The sequence below is a fragment of the Anas platyrhynchos genome, chromosome 20 (genome assembly GCF_047663525.1).
Source record: "Anas platyrhynchos isolate ZD024472 breed Pekin duck chromosome 20, IASCAAS_PekinDuck_T2T, whole genome shotgun sequence".
Lineage (NCBI taxonomy): Eukaryota > Metazoa > Chordata > Aves > Anseriformes > Anatidae > Anas > Anas platyrhynchos.
In genome coordinates, this window is record NC_092606.1 from 11,220,952 (window position 1) to 11,242,061 (window position 21,110).

At 45.3% G+C, this 21,110-nt stretch overlaps 1 protein-coding gene across 3 annotated transcripts in view; it reads left to right on the forward strand.

Moving 5' to 3' along the window:
* LOC101801315 (myeloperoxidase) overlaps window positions 1-21,110 on the forward strand; it is a 35,434-nt gene that overhangs the window by 12,861 nt on the left and 1,463 nt on the right. For 2 of the 3 annotated variants that reach the window (XM_013096131.5, XM_013096132.5), the window contains 7 exons: window positions 275-590; window positions 2,916-3,076; window positions 4,872-5,118; window positions 5,482-5,652; window positions 7,914-8,151; window positions 9,834-10,057; window positions 11,291-12,229. In XM_013096131.5, coding sequence (XP_012951585.4) covers window positions 275-590; window positions 2,916-3,076; window positions 4,872-5,118; window positions 5,482-5,652; window positions 7,914-8,151; window positions 9,834-10,056 — 1,356 coding nt within the window. In that variant the 3' untranslated portion in view covers window position 10,057; window positions 11,291-12,229. Of the gene's footprint in view, window positions 1-274; window positions 591-2,915; window positions 3,077-4,871; window positions 5,119-5,481; window positions 5,653-7,913; window positions 8,152-9,833; window positions 10,058-11,290; window positions 12,230-21,110 lie in introns of those variants that run through there. The other variant, XM_072026238.1, reaches the window with a different exon arrangement.

A 21,110-nucleotide genomic window follows, 5' to 3' on the forward strand; every position in this document is an offset into this window, starting at 1 on the left:
ACCCAGGGGAAGAAGTTTAGGTATCCTTTGGTCTTTCTTTCTGGACATTCAGGCACCTCCAGGCTTTCATACATATTTGGGAGTCCTAAAAAAAGCATCTCTGCTGTCTGTCTGACACTTCATAGGTGGGATTTTGGATCAGACTCAACACTGTCTGCCATGGAAGCTGCCTCTGAAATCACTCCTGCCTGGCTTTTCTTATGACTGTAGTATCACATTGCAGAGTTTCTGCACCCCTGAAATGATGATGAATTATTTCCTTATCTTTCTTCAGATCCCACCTAATGACCCACGAGTTAAAAACACCAGAGATTGCCTCCCATTCATTCGCTCAGCTCCTGCTTGTGACAGTGGTAAAGCAATTCGAGAACAGATCAACGCGCTCACCTCCTTTCTGGATGGCAGTGTGGTGTATGGCAGTGAGGTGCCTTTGGCCAACAAGCTGAGGGATCGGACCAACCAGCTGGGCTTGCTGGCTGTTAATCGGAATTTCACTGACAGGGGCATGGCGTATATGCCCTTTGACTACATGTCAAAGGACCCCTGTCTTATGGTCAGCAAGGGAGCTAAAATTCCATGCTTTCTTGCAGGTAAGTTGGCTGTTGAAACCCTTGTACATGTAGGTTCCCTAGTCTTGAGATCTAGAGTGAACAATTCCACCAGCTCGGGTTTAGTTCTTTAATTGCTTGTTTCTTGTATTTAAGTAGAAAAGGGAGCATAGCAAAACATGGTGAATGACTAAGGCAGGCAGGTAGGAGAAAGCTCTTCACTTCCTGAGTCTTTCTTGTGACCATACCACTGCTGTGATGTTTCTCCATCTGTGCTCAGCAGCCCTGCCCTGGAGTAGAGCCAGGGACACGGTGCTGCCATGGGTGCCATGGTGCACCCAGGGCCCCATGCAGCTCCTGGATGGAGCCAAGCAAATGCAGCAGTAGCAGACTGGCTGGGATACAGTGGCTTGTCCATGCTCGTCACTTGGCAGCTGCCTCTCTACCATCTGGATAGATACAGGTGTGTTTGTGCTGGGCTGGATCACTACCAAGAAATACTTGCTAGTGCTGCTGCACTGACAGAAGCTCAGATCCCAGCTGGACTGAGAACAGGACTGATTGCAGACTGAGGTGACCTTGCCACCAAGAAGGCTGGGGTGCACTGGCAACATGCTGGCAGTGCAGACCTTTATACATTAACAAAATCTCCTGCTCCATTTGTCACCCTCTTGGCATCCTCTTGACTATTCCTTCAACCCAAGCTAAATCCTTTTGTCCTGTGCAGAACCAAGACCTTCCATCTGCTGCTGCTGCTTGCTGCTTGTCCTGTTCCCAGCACACAGAGGCCAATATATTTCGTTTCCCAAGGCCCTAAGCAGTGGTCTCTTCCCCCGGCTCCTGCTAGTGAGGAGTAGGGTGCTGCTACAAGTGTGTGAGAACCCACAGAGGAAAGTTTCTCACCCCTTGGTCCTTCCTTTTGGCCAGCAGGACCTCCTGTCTAATACTTGATGGCTCTGGCCACACTGGGCTGTTCATGGCACCTGAGGGCATGACAGATCTCATCAGCTGTGGAGCTGATTTCTGTTCCCTTGCACCCTGCACATCTGGCCTAGGCTGCTTTGAACAACATCCCTGTATACCTTGGCGATACATCCAAGGTGACAGGACCAGCAGGAGAGCTCTGCTTGGTGTCATCCTCCAGGTCCCTCTTTTCAAGTTCTTGGTGTTTTCTGTTTTCCTTGGCCTCTCACACCTGTCTATCTCTCCCATCCATTGCTCCATGTCTCCAGCTGCTTCCCCAGTTCATGCAGGTCCTCAGTGAGGGCCCTGCAGGGCCTGTGGCAGATGCCCAGTGGGGAGCAGAGCAGGCAGGTACATTGGGTGCTTCCTGGTGTGGGCTTCCCATCCCAAGCACCTCTGGGCTGCCTGAGCAGTTTCTGTTATATAGCTGGGTACATGGACATCAACAAAATTATAGTGAAGGGGTTCAGGCTTACTCAGAGGCTCCTTGCAGCTCCCCACAAGCTCCTTTGAAAAATCAGTGTCTTATTTGTGACTTTTCCGGACCCTGAGAACTGAGGCAGCTGTACATGCGCTGTTACCTAACAGGGTTCAGCGATTTCATTATTGGAGTTCCTTTGGAAGCCCTGAGTGGATGCTGTCTGCTGGAGGAAACCTCACAGTGCTTGTTTTGTTTCTTCTTCCGTAGCCTCTTACAGACAGTCTTTGATAGTTAATGAAAAGGGCTCTGTGCTGAGTGCATGAGCAAATCCCTCTATTTACTATGGATCTAGTGGACTAAACACTATTCATTTACTCTTCTCTGAGTGCTTCTTTATACTCTCATCACCTGCTTGATTTCAGGTTTCCTGCTCTAGACGTTTGAAGAAGGATTTAATATTTCATTGTTATGCCTTTTGTAATATATTCCTTCAAGTTGTGACTCATTTTGCTTTTACTTTTACTTTTCTGAGAGCTTGATTGTGACTGTCTTCTTGCTTTGGCCATGGTTTCAGCTGGTTCAAAGGATGCCTTCTGACTTACAAAGCTCCATTTCTGTCTTGAGCTCTGAGACTGTTGCTCTGATATATGAGCCTGGAGGAGTTCTACTTGTATTTAACTCCTTAAGTTACCTCTCTTAGACTTTTTTTTTTTTTTAACCCAAAAATGGGCACAACTATGCTCATCTTGGCTATTGCTGCTTTGGCAGGAAATGGCTTTTCACCCTTGCTCTTTGGTCCTCTGGACTGCTCCTTCTCCTTGTGTGTGGTTCTTATCCATCTGCTTCATGATGCAGATATTGAGACACCTAAAAAGCTCTCTGTGCATGGTTCAAAGCAGGATGTTTGCTTTCTCCCAGTGTGAAGCAGCCAGGCACACGCAGGACACTGGCACTAAAATTAAGCACTCTTGTGATACTCATAGGTGACTCTCGAGCAAACGAGATGCTGGAGCTGGCGTGCATGCACACGCTTTTTGTGCGGGAGCACAACCGCCTGGCTAGAGGACTGAAGAGATTAAATCCACACTGGAATGGAGAGAAGCTCTACCAGGAGGCACGGAAGATTGTGGGTGCCATGATCCAGGTAGAGCCACCATGTCACACCCCAGCTCTGCTGCCTTGTCTTGCAGCCTTGCAGAGTTAATATGGTAGGATTGCTAGTGTGGGGTTTCCATAGGGTGCAGTGTTTTGGGGTGCAAATAATCAAATGCTTTTCACTAACTCCTTTAGTCTAAAGTAAAACCACCCAGAGATACCTGAAATAACATGTGCAGAGGGGGTCTCCCTGAATCTTTTATGTTCCTCTACTGTTACATTTCTTAATTGTTTGATGTGTTTTTAAATGCATATTTTTGTTTGATGAACATGAGGACAGAAAAGTCAGAGGAAAAGTTTTCCCAGTATTTTGTGCAGGATAATAATGCTATTGGAGATTAGGGTTAAAATTCCTCTGGGTCATAAGTCTGTTCCTCTCAAGAAGCCCTATGTGCTGGTGGGTGCAACCACCCGTGACATTCTGTTGTCCTTATGGTTTTAGAGCAGGGATGCTTGGGTCCATGCTACACTACAGATTTTCCCCTGACTGAGACAGTAGGGTCACAGAAATACTTCTGTGCTTGGAGGGGATCTCTCAATGTCTCTAGTCCAGCCTCCAGTTCAGAGCAGGACCAGCTTCAAAACAGATGAGGTTTCACAGCTGGCAGAAAAGGCTGGCTCCTATGACAGAAGAAGACGCAGGGTTACCAAAAGCAGTGCTTAGTCATATCTAATTGAAAACCTATTTTCTGAGTTGGCTTGGCAAATTCTTTCAGTAACATCAAAAGGTTTAAGTTTTTAAAACTGTCAAAATTGCATATTATGATAGTGTTGAATAAACAAATATTGAATAAGCCAATGTGGAGAGATTTAAACAATTGCAGTAAAAGCATTGCCTCTTTCGTCGTGTTTACATCAATGGCTTAATTTTCTTGCAATTCGCAGTCAATTAAGACATTTCCTGACAAATAATTTGATTTTTTGAGTTGTATGCTTCAGCTTCCGCAATAACCCAAAGAGAGAGGAAGCCAGGGCTGGAAACCTCTGCTCTGAGAGGACTAACAGCTGCCCATGGGAGGTGATATCATCTGTGTCAACACCATAGATCTTTTCTCTCATCTGAAGCAAGTAATATGGGAGGGAGGAGGACATGCAGTTCTACGTGGCTGCTGGAAATGGCCTCTACCTATAGTTCCAAGAGGAAATATTTGAGAGGTTGTGGCAGGCAATGCTAGCTTTCATCCTGCTCTCATCTGTCAAGATATAAGGCTAGAGGTGAGGACCATGTCTGAGGACAGCTGAGCAGCAGCAGCAACATGTAGAGAATCCCAGTGCATTACACACAAAGGTTGAGCATGGGTCAGGCATCAGCAGTGTCTGTGCTTCCTGATGTTGCTGAAGCTGCTATGAAGCTTTGCATTTTCATCCCCTTGTCAGTGCTAGAGAGTGCAGAGATCCCTGCACATGGCTGGAGCAGCACCCTGCAGTGCCTGTGCCTGGAGCTGCACTGGCAATGGCATGGGGCAATGGTCAGGTGCAAAAGCTGCTTTGAACCAAGGCTACAGAGCTTTAGAAATACAATTGTCACTCAGCGGTGTCAGAAAGGATCCTCAACAGACTGCCAGAGCACTTGGGTCAAGGTCTGATGAGGTGAAAGGAAAGTTGGCCCTGGGGAGTCTGGTCTGCATCTTGTGTTAGCAAAATTTCCTACAGAAATAGCATCAGAGAAGCCCAGTCTGACAGCTCCTGTTTAAGATGTACGCAACAGCTCTCCCATTACTTTGTTTCCAAGGAAACTGATGCTTAAGCAATTAATTATTCACACTTTCCTTGTTTCTCCTTAGATTATAACCTACAGGGACTACCTGCCTCTTTTGCTGGGAACAAGTTTACAGAAATGGATTCCTTGCTACCGAGGCTACAATGAGGCTGTGGATCCTCGCATATCCAATGTCTTCACTCTGGCTTTCCGTTTCGCTCATGCTTCAATTCCCCCATTTGTGGGCCGATTAAACAAAAATTATAAGCCCATAAATCCGAAACTGCAACTCAGCAAAACCTTTTTTGGTGTCTGGAGGATTGTGAAAGAAGGTAAAGCCTTTCTTGAATGTCTTGGGTGTACCATTACTTCATTTGGCCCTCTCTGGATAAGCTCCTGCATCAGTCAAACTTAAAAGCAGCTTGCATTAAATGTATTAAATCATCTTTACTACCAGAGTTTTCCCAACATAGCTGTTCTCTGCAGTCATCTTATTATGATGTATGCAGTCTGATTGCTTAATTGTTGTAGTTTCTAAGAACATTCAAAGTATTTTCTTTCTAATGCTTTATGTGCAGGAAAACTGATTCTCCTGTACTTATAATTAAATACAAGTTTTATTCAGACCTCTGGAGCCTCTTTCATACACACTTTCCACCCTATGCTGCTCACAAGTTGCTGTGTAACTGTTGCAGGCGGTATCGATCCCTTCCTGCGGAACCTGATGGCCAGTAAGGCCAAGCTGATGACACAGAAACAAATGGTTGTGGATGAACTCCGGGATCGGATGTTTGAGCAGGTTGAAAGGATTGGGTTTGATTTGGCTGCACTTAACATGCAGCGTGGCAGAGATCATGGCCTTCCAGGTAAGCTGGCTGTGGCAGCAGAGCTGCCAAAGGAGAACAAGTGAAAATCAGGCAATCTTGTTATTGAACATTGAGAAACATCTCCAGCCCATGCTTTGCTGAAACTTGTCTTAGAGGACTTTTCCAAACCTTTTAATCTTTTTTGTACTACCATTGATAAGTAGGTTGCAGGTTGTGCAATGAAGTCAGAGCCTGGCTGGAGCTGGAGAAGACACATGGAGGCACACAGCCACAAGTACACTTAGCATTGCACAGAGTCAAGCATTCAGTAACTGATGCATTTATGTTGTTGTTTAAATGCCATAATTATGAAAGTGGTTCACCAAGGGTGTGCAGGAGTCATTAGCAGAGTTCGGGCCAGAAGCCCCCATGGCTTCTCTTCAGACATTTGTATAGGTCCAGCACAGCCCCAGAAGACCATATATCTGAAAAAAAAATAATCTCACCATATTTTCTCTACAAAGACAATGTCCCAGGAAAAAAACAAAAACAAAAACAAAAACAAAAACAAAAACAAACAAGCATGTCAAAACCACTCACAGGGAGCTGCAAAATGCAAAACCAGTGTAAAGACATCACAATATAGTCTTGAGAAATAGATTGTTGATAGGACTTGACAACAGAATCAAGGGTGTGCCATTGCCTAACACTGTTATTAGGCTGACGTAAGTGCCTGGAGCTGCTGTGTCAGTAACATCCTGGGAACTGCAATACAGCTCACTTTGAAACTGTGATGAAGAATGCCAGACTCACATGTTTTAAGCCCAGACAGAGGCTTTGCAATGCCTGCAGATGCATGGTCTGGTCACAGGATTGCTCTGCCTTTTTATCAACAGTAGGTCTTGATGTTCCATTCTGTCTGTGGGAACACTGCTGCACAGAACCTCATCTGAAATCAAATCCCAAATTTCTAGTTTTGTCTGCTGATCTACTGCAGTGGAACTGAAATGTATTTGTAAAAGTGTTTATTTGTGTTAATCTCCTTGTCTTTGGGTCTCAGCCTACCCCTGAGTGCTACTGTGCTCCTTGATGTTAGACAAACTATGAAAGTGGTGATAACATAGCAACATCAAAAAAGCTTCCTGATTCTTTTTCTGATACAGCAATATGTGGTCTCCTTGAATTGTTTGATAGTAGTACCATATGCTGTATCTTTTTCTATGAATTCTCATCAGTTTTTAAACATCTTACTTACAGCTGAAATGTATGCTGCAGTATCATTCTCATCTCTGTACCCAGCAGTTTCCTGGGCCGAAAGGTAGCAGAATGCATTAGTTCTCCATAGACTTTTCTTTTACTTAAGCAGTCATTCGATAAGATAGAGAGAGGATTGAATTGAGACTGCCTTTTGCTGTTTATGTGCCCAGATCAACAAGATGCAAAATTATCTTCCAGTTGTGGTCTCATGAATTTCCAGCTATTTGCTGTAAACAAAATTTAGTACAGCTGGCAATGTACAGTGTCCCTCTTCCACCCATAGTAGCTTGCCTTATGAGCTCTATTTGCAGTGTGGAATGGCTTGTCAGGGTGGCTAGATATAAATGTACGTGAGACCACCTGTGGGGAGGTACTTGGCCACTGTCCTATTGTACAGAGCATCAACATATTATCTAGATTCACTTTCAAAGAAATCAACATCAATAAGTTTTGTGAGGAAATCTCTCCTGTTTTTCCAAAGATATCTGACAGTCTGCTCACAGAGCTACCTTAATGTTCCTAGGCTGTAATTTGGCATGCCCGGCCCCTTCATCTGGGTATCCAGAGCAGAGGGGTAGGAGCAATCATAGCACACTCAGGATCAGGTGCCTGAGCATATGTCTCCTTTGCTATTGCAAATGCTTTGGGGTCACTCCTCTTGCCATCTGCTGCAGCTTCAACAGGGCATGGGTCTCCCATAGCTCCTCTGTCACATCTTCATGAGATTGTTCAGGATACACCATGGTTCTGGAGCCTGCATGGGGATCTGTCTTGCCACTTGGTGAAACAGCAAAATGGTGCTGGAAAGTGGTAGAGAAACTCTGGCTGGCAGGGATCACTTGCAGAGACATCCACAAATAGCATGAAAATGCCAGGCAGGACAAAATGACCCTCAAGCATTGGAAAGGCAATAGCATTAATAGAAATACAGAAGAATTTAGAAAAAGGTTTTAAACATAACTGGAACCTACCTCTGCCCAGGGTACGGGAAAGAGAGAAAAAATCTTTCCAAAAAGGGAAAACGTTATTGACCGTTCTTTGCTGTGATACTCGACTACTTGCAGGTTACATCTCCTGGAGACAATTCTGTAGGCTCTCAAAACCTCGTGGTTTGAAGTCACTTGCTCAAGTATTGAAGAATCACAGTCTGGCAAAGAAATTCATGCAGCTGTATGGGACACCAAAGAATATTGACATTTGGATTGGGGCGCTTGCAGAGCCCTTTGTGAAAGGTGGAAGAGTTGGTCCTCTCATGGCTTGTCTAATTGGCACCCAGTTCAGGAAGATACGTGATGGGGACAGGTAAGAGGGTACACAAACCCCAGAGGACAGAGTGAGACTGGAGTTTGTGCAGATTTCCTAATGGAGATTTGGAAACTGCTTCCAGTTGTTTGGTTATTTTTTTTTTCATTGCTCCTCAAAATGTGTTTGGTTTTTGTTTGTTTGTTTGTTTTCCCTTTCTAGTGATGTTCTTATTCCCTGTCTAGATATATAATCCCTAGGTTGAGATTCTAGGCTGAGATCCCTTCCCAGTCAAGTGTTTTGACCCTCTGCGTGTTCACTTTCACTAATTTTGCAAATTGTATTGACTTTTTCCATGCCGATGGCTCAAACACAGTGGTAATGTTTGAGCAATTTTGCTGCATTCAGATAAGTTGTTTTAAGGAAGGCCTATATTACTACGTGTTCAAACACCCACTTGCTCAAGCAAAGGGAAATATGTAAGTACCTTAACAAGAAAAACAAGTATAGTTTTAAGGAAGGGAAAACCAGGCTCCAGATGCATTGCCTTCACCAACTGGAAACAAGCTTCCAGGTTTAGTCAGCCTACGTAGCTCGCACTGACAGAATTGTAGATGTTTAGTGTCTGCTGATGGGGTGGATAACACTTTGGGCAGTTTTTGAAAAATTGCCTGCATGCTAAGGGATGTTACTGAGGGACTAACACTGTCAGGCTTTGAAGGGAGTAAAGCAGATTAATTGTTCTCTTGGTTCTCTCCAAGTCCCAGCTAAGCTTCACTGCTTGCTTGGCACTGTCAGCATCCCTGATCCCTCTCTGCTGGGACAGATAGGCTGCTTCTTCAGGGCTGTGCCCTGCAAAAGTCTAAAAACATCTGTCACCTTCACAGACCCTGTAATTACAGAACACAACCTTGCACAAATGCAGTGTCTTCTGCACCTCTTGGAGGTCTTAGAGGTGACTTTTCACTATTTGTCCATTCCACCCCAGTTATGAGGTGTACTCTCATGGGCATGTAGCAATTTAGGCTTAGTTTGCACCAGGAGATGGGTGGACTGGTGTTAGCTTGCCAACGAAAATCATTTGAGCAGTATTGTGCTTTCAAAATACCTGAGGTCCTCTGCCACCTCCTCCTTGAAGTTGCTATAGGACATCAGGTAGAGGAGTTTGTACCCTTTTCAAGGTACATTTGCCAGTCCTTTCTGAAGCAGGGTTCTTGCATTGTTTAGCAATATTGTCTGAAAATGGGATCATGATACCTGTTCCTAGGAAACTTTTCTGCCAAGTACGTACCTAGAAAGACTTACAAGCTCAAAACACAGAGTTGGGAGCTTAAAGGCAAACAGTCTACTTTCACATTTAGAAATCCTATTCATAAGGCAGGAATAGAAGAAACAATTTTTTAAAAGAGAGTAATTAGAGGGCTGTTCCCACCATGGCATCACAGTCTGTTGAGTTTGTGCTGAATATTCTATTTGAAAGAGGGTGTTTGAGCCTCAGTTGAAGAAACACAGGGCTAGGCTTTAATTCAACTGTATCTTTGTTTTATTTATATGGCAGAAATGCAATTCAAATTACTCAGCGGGTGAGACAGAGCATTTAACTTAAACACCAGAAATTTTAATTTGGTCTTAGCAGGGAAAAAAACAAACATTGGTGTTAATGGGAAATAATTTTGCAGGAATCTTGAATAAGAAGAAGATAGAAGGGAAAAATCTATAGTGTCATTTTCTGTCTCCTGCAGGTTTTGGTGGGAGAATAAAGGAGTTTTCACTCCTCGGCAGCGCAGTTCACTGGCTAAAATCTCCTTGTCACGAATAATATGTGATAATACCCACATCTCTAAAGTGTCAAGAAATATCTTCCAGGCCAACAGCTATCCTCACTCCTTTGTGAGCTGCAACCAGATCCCAAAGCTGGACCTCAGAGCTTGGAAGTCAAAGAAGATGGAAGAAAGTACAGAGTAAGGTATAAACCTGAAACAGCAGTCAGTTTCTGCTTGAAAACAGGTGATATAACTGGACTAAGCTCAGGTTTTAGAGGACTTTAAGTGTCTAAGCAATGCAGTCTGCGTTACACAGAAAACTAGCTTACCAAAATACTCCTGAGACTACCATGAAATGGCTGTTGACATATTAGGGCAGCCAAAGACCACTGCACCAGACACCCAGGCTCTTAAACAGAGCTGTCTATCACAGGCCTGAAGATATGTGCCAGGTACATACCTAGCATGTGTTTAGATATGTCATTCCATCGAGTCCACTGGGAGTAGTTCCTCTAGCACAGATTTTCCAGCATCAGCATTGCAAGGTGAAGCTAGCTTTATAGCTCTGGGATTTTTCTTATTCAGTCTTTTCAGTTTAGCTCTGTTGTTGGTATACACACTTTTTTTTCCATCCAGCTTGTCTTTCTGTCCAGACCTGTCTAGGTCTGTCTTCTGCCCATCTCTGAGAATGCTGTCAGCACATCCAGGTCACACAAAAACCATCTCTGCACTTGAAAAGAGATTCCCAATATATGGACCAGTTTGTGGAGTTTGATTTGTGCTAAGAAATATTTTACCCATATTTCTGGTATTTCCTTCATCTGCCTTCAGTTCTTGAGGTTTACTGCTTTAAAGTTTTAAAGTTCTTGAGGTTCAATGCTTTTCTTCCAAAATGATCTCTGAAATCTCTAGGAAGTGGATGCAGGCAAGAGCAGCTCTCCCCTGGGAAAAGTGGGCTGCTCCGGTTCATTAGGGCCTTTTCCTCATTAAACATCATCTTTCCCTTGCTCTGAGAGTCAGGCCCTGCCATGCTGTCATGCTAATAGCTGTGAGAAGGAGCAAATCACTGCAACTAGATGCGATCATTCAGAGCTCAGAGAACTCCAGCTGCAGTCGACTTCCAATTCCCTTGAGGCTGTTTAGTTACATTTTCCAAAGGGCTATGGGATTATCAGCTTGAAAGTGTGACAAGGTGCAACCATAAATGCCACTTTCTTGGTACCAGAAAAGTAAGGTTTGGAGGACTGCAGAAAGCAATATGCAGGCAGGGATCTCCAGAGGTCTCTAGAGAAATATCCTGCCCAGAGCTGAGCTAATACCAGAGTTATTGGTCCCACTTTTCCAGCTTAACCTATGCAATAAATCACACAAGACAATAGGGAGTTATGGTGCATTCTTTTCTGGTCTGTTAACACATTGGTTTTTGTCTCCTGTAGAAGAACCACGTGATTCTTAATGTTGAACACTGAGGATTCCCCAGAAGCTTGGATTTGAAGAAGCTGCTGAGATTTATTTTTTTTTATTATTATTTTATCCCTGTGTCTATGTCTTTACTGCCTGAAATGTTTGGGCATGATCGCTGTCATTCACTCTATTTAGTTTGCTTGAAGCCTTTCAAGTGAGATGAAATCCAGTGATAAAAAACTTCATGAAAAGATGTTCCAGATCTGTGCAAATTACTCAATATCACAATGCAAAAGAAAGTGAGTTATCAAGAGACTCACTCCCAAACATACTGCTTGCTCAGGTAATTTCACATACACTGGGTCCCAGTAAGCTTTACTGTCAAAAGACAGGTTCTGTACACTCCTTTCGTGTGAAATAGCATGAAGTTTCCAGTCTACACAGAAAGGCATTGGGGCATCAGAACAGATTGCATATTTTTGCTCTCTTTATTATTATTATTACCATTTCATTTTTATTTCTAAGAAGTACATACTTTGGTTTCCAGAGAAAATCTAGTAATTTCAGTGAAGCAGCATTAGCTTTCATGTACCCCAAACAGATTTATTAAAAACCCTCTGTTCCTGCTTTTGTTGGATATGGAATCAAGAAATTGTCCACTTGGAATAAAGCTGTTCTCTCATCAGTACCTGCCCCTCATCCAGAATGCCTAAGGCATCACACAGCATGATGGAAAACTCTGATAAATTGTTCTGCAGCCTGGCATGAGCCAGAATGACTTACCCCTGGGCTGTGGAGGTGATGGGATATGTCCTAGCAAAGACAGGATCAGTCTGAAGTACAAGAAAGTAAGACCTAATCTAGTTTCTCCCTTCAATAGCTTTTCCCAAACGGAATCAAAATGTCTTTCTCTTTCCTCTCTAATTTGCTGTGCTACTGTAGTTGATCAATAAATTGCAATTTTGAGCTGAGGCCAAGACTTTCTTTACACTTTGTAAAAAGTACAATGACCAATGCCAGGTGGAGGGTGGTGATAGGTTTAATTTGGAGGTAATGGATTAAGCAGATTCAAGTGAAGAACCTAGTACATTTTTAAGGAAGGAAGATATATCTTGCTGCAGTCTCTGAGTCATTATCCTGTGTCATGTAGCACTACAAAAGCATTCCTCAGAAAAAGGGGCAGTGCAGGATTTAGCTCTAACAAACGCTTGACAGTAATCTCCTCCTTATCTCTCCCAAAAGGCAAAAAGTTCCTGTGAGATCCTCAGAGAAAAAGAAGAGGTGTAGGTACTGACTTCTGGCACCATTTGTCCAAGGTGTTGGGGTGATGCTGGGGTGACGAAATGCCCCAGGTGTGTAGGCTGACAAACATAAGTCTGGACGTGTTTTGAACACAGAAGGGTTCTTACAAGCAAACATCCCCTAGGAGTGGGTTGAAGCCCAGTGTTTCTTGGTTAAGCTCATGGTGCTGAGAGTTTCAAGGGAGTTAACAGATTCAATGGGTGTGAGACACTGACTACACTGGGGATGTGCGTCAGTCTCTCTGGCTTTATTTTTTTAGTACTGGTTGTCTAACGTGCAGCCCCAGCACTTACTCAGACCCTTGATGACACAGGAGGGCACATTCATTACCTTTTGATTTCAGCAATTGACTTATGAAGAGAAAATAGAAAACTTCATTTGGAAGGGACTTACAAATATCATCAAGTCTAAATGACTAGCTCAAAATCATAGAATCATTAAGGTTGGAAAAGCCCTCCAAGATCATCTGGTCCAACCACCCCCTACCATCAGTATCACCCACTAAACACCTGCCAAGGCGATCGGCTCCGGGGCAGACACGTTCTGCAGCGGAGCAGATGATTGAGACAGGCAGGACTTTTTTTTTTGGCATAGAGGCCGCCATTCAAAGCAGCCAAGGGAGCCGCAAGGATCCAGCAGCCCTCGCGAGGGAGGCTGACGAGGCAGCCCCTGGGAGCACGAGCGACCAGGACGGGCAAACAGGGCGGGGCGCGGCGGTTCACGCAGGGAGGGCCCCTCGCTGCTCTCTTTCAGCAGTCTCTCCCTTCAGTACATGTAACCTCCTTGTGAGGAACCTGGCCATGGTATCAACCAGGCAGAAAACCATGGCCTCCCCATCTCTTGTGGCTTCTCCAGCCACAGTCACCTATGTGGCTATTCAGACAGATGGCTTGGGGAAATACACCGCCGTCCAGGTCTTGGGCTGCAGGGTGTGCCCAAGTCTTCTGTCTGTATCCAACAGCAGCAGCGAGGGGTATGCCTGTGGGAGGTGTGCCCAGGCTGAAGAGCTGCTCAGCCAGGTAGTGGAGTTTCAGGAGGAGGCGAGCAGATTCAGGAGCATCGGGCAGTCAGAGAGGGAAATTGACTGGTGGAGATGTGCTCTACCCTCTCTGAGACAGACTCACAAGCCTGCCACAGCACAGGTGCCTCCTGCTCTGCAGAAGACAATAGTTCCCTCATCCTGCCAGGCAGTAGGAGGAGACCTGGGCCAAGGGGGGGAATGGAGGCAGGTTCCTGTTCAGGGTGGTAGGTGAGCCCTGTCACTGCCCACTTCACTTTCCCATCTACCCTTATGTAACAGGCATAAGGCTCTAGTACACAACAGTCAGAGCAATGAAGTAGACGAAAGCCCGTCCCAGTTGGAGAAGGTGCCTAAGGCAACGCAACCTACCCCCCTGCATTGCTACATCATCTGTCAAGAAAGATATAAGGGTTACTTTTGAAAGGGACAGAGGGCCCAATATACTGACCAGACGCAACCCACAAGGAAGTCTGTTGCCTGCCTGGGGCTCAGGTGAGAGTCTTTGCTAAGAAAGTCAAGTGCCTGGTACGGCCCACTGACTACTATCTGCTACTGGTCTTTCAGGCTGGTAATGACAACGTAGCAACGAGAAGTCCGAGAGCAATCAAGAGAGGCTTTAGGGCTTTGGGGCAATTACTTAAAGGATCAGGGGCACAGGCTGTGTTTTTCTCTGTCCTTCCAATAGGGGGGATCAATGCTGACAAGCAGACTCGTCACATTAACACGTGGCTTTGGGACTAGTGCAACAGACAGAACTTTGGGTTTGTTGATCATGGGAAGGTCTACGTGACGCCAGGCCTGCTGTCACCAGATGGTATGCGCCTCTCTCAGAGAGGGATAAGGATTTTTGCTCAGGAGATAGGGCTTTAAACTAGAGTTGAAGGGGGAAAGGGATAAAACCAGGCACGCCGGTGATGAGCTAAGGGATGGTGTGCTAGAATCAGAGGGACTGTGTGCTAGTGAGGTCCTTCGGTCGGCTTCATAAGGTGCTGTTTGTAGAGAAGCACATTTGAAGTGCTTCTACACAAACATACACAGTATGAGGAATAAAATGGATGAGCTAGAAGTCTTGGCTCAGTCCCACAGCTACAACATCATTGGCATAAGCGAAATCTGGTGGGATGAGTCCTGTGGCTGCTGTGCTACAATAGATGGTTACAGGCTCTTCAGGAGGGACAGGCAGGGTGGATGGGGTGGTGATGTATGTGAAGCATGAGCTGGACTGTGGAACTTCAAGTTGGGAATGGCAAAGTTGACAGCCTCTGGGTAAGGATTAAGGGATGAACAAATAAAGGGGATATTGCTGTGGGAGTCTATTAAAGACCACCTGGCCAGGACAACAATGCCAATGAATTATTCTTTGCAGAACTAAGAGACGCCTCGAGATCAACTTCCCTTGTCCTTATGGGAGATTTCAACTTGCCAGATGTCAACTGGGATCAACACACAGCTGACACAAACGAGTCCAAGAGGTTCATAAAGCACCTAGATGATAACTTCTTGGTGCAGGTGCTAAGGGAGCCAACTAGGAAAGGTGCCCTCCTTGATCTGTCGCTGGAAAACAGAGAGGGTCTTGTGGGAGACATGGCAATTGGCGGCCATCTCGGTCGTAGTGACCATGAAGTGGTTGAGTTTAGAATTTATGGTGACAGAAGGAAAACTGCCACCAAAACTTCAGCCCTGGATATGGGGAAAGCAGACTTCAGGCTGCTCGGGGAACTAGTCAGCAAGGTCCCCTGAGAAACTGCTTTTGATGGCATTGGCGTCCATCAGCACTGGTCATTCTTTAAGCACTGCCTCCTAAAAGCACAAGATCAGGCAATTCCAAAATATCGGAAGGCAGACAGGAAGGGCAGAAGGCCGGCCTGGCTGACCAGGGATCTTCTACTGGAGCTTAGATGGAAAAAGAAAGTGTACAGCTGCTGGAAGGAGAGTCAGGTGACAAGGAAGGAATGCAGGGATTCTGTTTGTGTTTGTAGGGAGAAAATTTGTGTGGCCAAAGCCCAACTAGAATTGAAGCTGACCATGTCTGTGGGCGACAATAAAAAAGGTTTTTTTTTAGATAGGTGAACAGAAAAAGGAGAACCAAATAAAACATAGGTCTGCCACATGTTGGGGAAGGTCTCCTCACAATGACATAGGAAAAGCAGAGGCATTTAATGCCTTCTTTGCCTCTGTCTTCAACACTGATGACAAGCTTCAGGACCCAGGGTGCCCAGAGCTGGAGGACCATGACGGTGGGAATGCTAAATTCCCAATTGACACTGAACATGTGCAGGACTTGCAGCTCCACCTGGATCCATACAAGTCCATGGGTCTGGATGGGATTCATTCCAGGGTGCTTAAAGAGCTGGCTGACATCATCACAAGACTTTCTCAATTATTTTTCAATGATCTTGGGAATCTGGAGAGGTTCCAGTAGACTGGAAGCTGGCAAATGTTGTGCCAATTTTCAAGAAGGGAAAGAAAGAAGACCCTAACAATTACAGGCCTGTCAGTCTCACGTCAGTGCCTGGTAAAATTATGGAGAAGATGATCCTTGAAGTTATTGACACGCACCTGGGGGACAATGCAGCCATTGATCCCATCCAACATGGGTTCGTGAGGGGTAGGTCCTGCCTAACAAATTTGATTTCCTTTTATAATAACATCACCCATCTAGTTGACCAAGGGAAACCAGCTGATGTGATCTTTTTGGACTTCAGCAAAGCTTTTGACACGGTTTCCCGTAGGATCCTACTGGACAAAATGTCCAGCATACAACTTAACAAAAACATCATACGATGGGTGAGCAATTGGCTGATGGGCAGGGCTGAAAGGGTTGTGGTAAATGGGGCCACATCTGGTTGGTGGATGGTCACTAGTGGAGTCCCCCAAGGCTCCATTTTAGGGCTAGTCCTCTTCAATGTTTTTATAAATGATTTGGATGTAGGACTAGAAGGCTTTTTGAGCAAATTTGCCGATGACACCAAACTTGGAGGGGTTGTGGACTCTGATGAGGGTGGAAAGGCCTTGCAGAAAGATCTGAACAGATTGGAGAGCCGGGTGATCACCAACCACATGAAGTTTAACAAAAGCAAGTGCCAGGTCCTGCACCTGGGACGGGGCAACCCTGGCTATACGTACAGCCTGGTCGATGAGACTCTGGAAAGCAGCCCCACAGAGAGGGATCTGAGGGTTGTGGTTGACAGCAAGTTGAATATGAGCCAGCAGTGTGCCCTGGCAGCCAGGAAGGCCAAGCGTATCCTTGGATGCATCAAGCACGGCATCACTAGTCGGTCAAGGGAAGTGATTGTCACACTGTACTCTGCGCTGGTGTGGCCTCATCTTGAGCGCTGTGTACAGTTCTGGGCACCACAGTATAAAAAGGACATTAAACTGTTGGAGAGTGTCCAGAGGAGGGCAACAAAGATAGTGAAGGGCCTAGAGGGGAAGATGTATGAGGAGCAGCTGAGGTCACTGGGCCTGTTCAGCCTGGAGAAGAGGAGGCTGAGGGGGGGACTACAACTTCCTCACGAGGAGGAGTGGAGAAGCAGGTGACCTATTCTCCGTAATCACCAGTGATAGGACCCGCAGGAATGGTGTTAAGCTGAGGCAGGGGATATTTAGGCTATACATCAGGAAGAGGTTCTTCACCGAGAGGGTGGTCGCACACTGGAAAAGGTTCCCCAGGGATGTAGTCTGTGCACTGAGCCTGTCTGAATTTAAGGAGAAATTGGACTGTGCACTTAGTCACATGGTCTAGACTTTTGGGTAGACCTGTGTGGTGCCAGGAGTTGTACTTGATGATCCTTATGGGTCCCTTCCAACTTGGGATATTCTATGATTCTATGTCCCTAAGCACCATGTCCAACCTTTCCTTGAACACCCCCAGGGACGGTGACTCCACAACCTCCCTGGACAACCCATTCCAATGCCTGACTGCTCTTTCTGAGAAGAAATATCTCCTAATTTCCAACCTTAACCTCCCCTGCAACAACTTGAGGCCATTCCCTCTAGTCACAGAATCACAGTGTTAGGGATTGGAAGGGACCTTGAAAGATCACCTAGTCCAATTCCCCTGTAGAAGCAGAAACACCTAAATCATGTCACACAGGAATGCGTCCAGGTGGGTTTGAATGTCTCCAGAGAAGCAGACTCCACAACACCCCTGGGCAGCCTGTTCCAGTGGTCTGTCACCCTCACTGTGAAAAAGTTAGTCCTATCACTGGTTATCTGCGAGAAGAGGCCAACCCCCAGCTCCCCACACCTTCCTTTCAGGCAGTTGTAGAGAGCAATGAGGTCTCCCCTGAGCCTTCTCTTTCCCAGACCTAACCCCAGTTCCCTCAGCCGCTCCTCACAGGACTTGTGTTTCAGGCCCTTCACCAGCTTCGTAGCCCTTCTCTGGACACATTCCAGGGTCTCAATGTCCTTCTTGTACTGAGGGGCCCAATCACCTATGATCTTTCTGTGTGCACTAAGCACAGAGTACCTATTTTTCCATTTTTAGCTAAATGCAAGGCTGAAATGTGGAAAATTTAATCGAGCTTATCAACTTGATGAAACTGCTTAGTCAAATTCACAAAAGTGCATGTGCAGCAGGATCAGGGCTGTTCTGATGAGACTTCAGAGTGTGCTTGCCCCATCTGGCAGAGCCACAGAGTGGAGGAGTGCATCCTGAAGGAGCCACTTCCCTGGAAGGGGCCAGGACACGTTTGTTTGCCCTGCTCAGTCACTGCTGCTGATTTCAGAAACATGGCACTGTCATGGCCTCTCATTCACCTTCTTTCCCACCTTCAGCCTCCCCCAGCAGCTTCAGCTCTGCAAATGGATGTCCATATTGCTCAGGACCATCTCCCAGAACTTACTACATTTCACTTGAGTGGAGGGCTACTAAGATGGTCAGTGGGCTGGAGCATGTGCTGTACAAAGACAGGCTGAAGAAGCTGGATTTGTTCAGTCTGGAGAGGACGAGGGGAGAGGAGGAGATTTCAGTCTACAGCTGCCTAATGAGCAGCTGTAAGGCCAAATGCTTCTCAGCTGCACAGTGAAAGAATGAGAGAGGACAGACACTTGCAGCAGCAAGGGAGATTCCCATTAGACAAAAACATTCGTCCTCATCATAATGGTCCAGTGCCGAGACAGGGACCAGAGAACTGGTGGGATCTCCATCCTTGGAGATACTCCAGACTTACCTAGACAAGGCCCTGAGCAAACTTATCTGGGTTTGGAGTTAACCCTGCTCCGAGCAGCTGGTTGGACTACAGACCTCCAGGGGTCTATTCCCCCATCTTTTTATTAATATGATTCTTTCATTTACAGCAGTAAACTAAGTTATTTTCCAGTCTTGAGCTCATCTGGGTGTCCCCTGCTCTATTATCATGGATTAAAGTCCAAGACCACAAGTTATTCCAGCTTGTTGTATTACATTTCTGTCATGGACACTACAGGAAGTTTCATGAGTTGGTACACATTTTCTTGTTGAAACTCCTTTTCTGTCATTTTGGGACTATTCTATTTCACTATTTCTTCACTCATAAGTAGAAATGCAAAGGTAATCTGTGCCTTGTACAATTGAGTTATGTGAAGATTCATCATGGAGGTACAGCGGGAGCATGATAAATACAGATTCCTTAGTCTTGATGACCTTTGTCTAATACTCCGGAATCCTTGTGAAACTTTTAACGTCAGTGTTAATGTCTGTTTATCTGAGAATGTAGTAGGTGAATTCCCTTCAGCACTGCTCTCCATTACAGGACTGTCTGGCTGATACAATACAGCCCTTGCAGTGAGCAGTCCCAATTCTTTGCCCTCTGATAGCTTGCTCCAGTCTCTTCCAGTGGAGATATTTGTGTCAGTAGTTTCCAGTGGGATTCACTCCCATTTCAGAATCCAGTCCTCTTATTTCATCCTGAAATCATTCCTCTCTCACTTAAAAGTCAATCATAACCTTTAAGTTGAACAGCTCTCCCGACTCTCCAGCTTTGCTTTACTGACAACAGTCAGATCTCTTTTGAGAGATTTTGAGATCTTCATTTGCTTACTTTGGACAAGTTAATTTTCTTAGCCTTTTCCAGTTAGATCAGATCACCTTCCTGCCTCCACCTCTCCCTTCTGGCCAGTGCATGCCTTAGCAGAGTCATTGAAGCTGCATGACAAAAGTTCCTGAGAACATCAAGACCCTCCTCCCACTACCTAAGATTCATTTAAATTGGGCCAGGCTCTGAAGAAGGTGCAAATATCCAGGGGCAAGGGAGTCAGGTGAACATGGATACATTTAGTCTAAAAGCCAGGAGTTTCACTGGAGCTGTAGTTTCTAAAAAAAAGCCTTGAAAGGCAACAGCTGTCTGCTTTTGAAATGGAAGCATAATGGGTCTAGATGCTATGAATCTTTGCAATGGAAGAAAATATTATCTGAGAATTTTAGTATCAGTGGGTTTGGAGCCTAAATGTGTTGTTAGATCTGAACTGATTCTCTCTTCATGATGAGTTGGGAATTGCATAATTTTTATTACCTCTTTTTGTCCTTTCATTTTCCCATACTCATAGGAGATACTAACTATTTAAAGCCCCATATAACCATGAGCCTATCTTCAAACTCTTGCATATCTGATTTGTTCCTGAGAGCAGCTGTCCTCAGTGATGCCCAGCTGATGCTGGTTATGCCCCTGTTCAGTGATGCCATGGATGCCAACTCCTCTCTTAACTTGGCCCTCTAATTTGAGGGCTAACAGATGCTTGCACTTGTAAATCTGCTTATGTCCTCTGGCTGTGATTTGTTTTGACCATGTGGAAACCATAATTTGTGCTGGAGACATTTTTCTCATAGATCCATGGTGTTTTAGGGTTGCCATGTTCCTTTGGGTAAGAGACATCAACCTGCTATATTATGGTACCTGATTGGTAGTGCACTGTATGCTAAAGAAATATAATTTCCTTATAGCCTTGATGAATGTATTTGAAAATTGCTGTCAGTGGCTTAAAAATAAAGCTCTTCAGTGGTGTGCAATGATTTCTTTTTGCTCCCTTTTTTGTCCCTAGATGTTCTGGGTGAGTTTTCACGTGTAGAGTTGTGTAAGGTGTTCCTCTCTCATTAGGTGCCTGACAACAGCAATCTTGATTTGACAGCTACAGCTGTCCTTGCAGAACAGCCATTCAAAGACCCTTTCACTGGCATTACATTTTAGGATGAACCAGTTGCTTGTCAAATCAGCTTGCATGAAATTGTGAAAGTCCATGACTGTTATTGATAGGATTCGTATGAGATGGGAGAATTTTAAAAGGCATTAGGAATACAACTATTTGATGGACTAGAACTTGGCTTCTAGATAACAACAAAACAGCCATGGCTGGTCTCTGTGAATGAGCTCCAAAAGAGAGCTAATCTCTGCAGCACTGGCACAGAGGGGTCACAGTGCCCAGGTGCTGTGCTGTGCCTGCCTTTGTCACGTGCTGGTGCAGGGCCAGGTGTCTCTCCTCACCATGCAATACCTTCCTGGATACTCAACTGATGCAACAGGAAGCACTATGGAGTGAGGAAGCTGTCATTG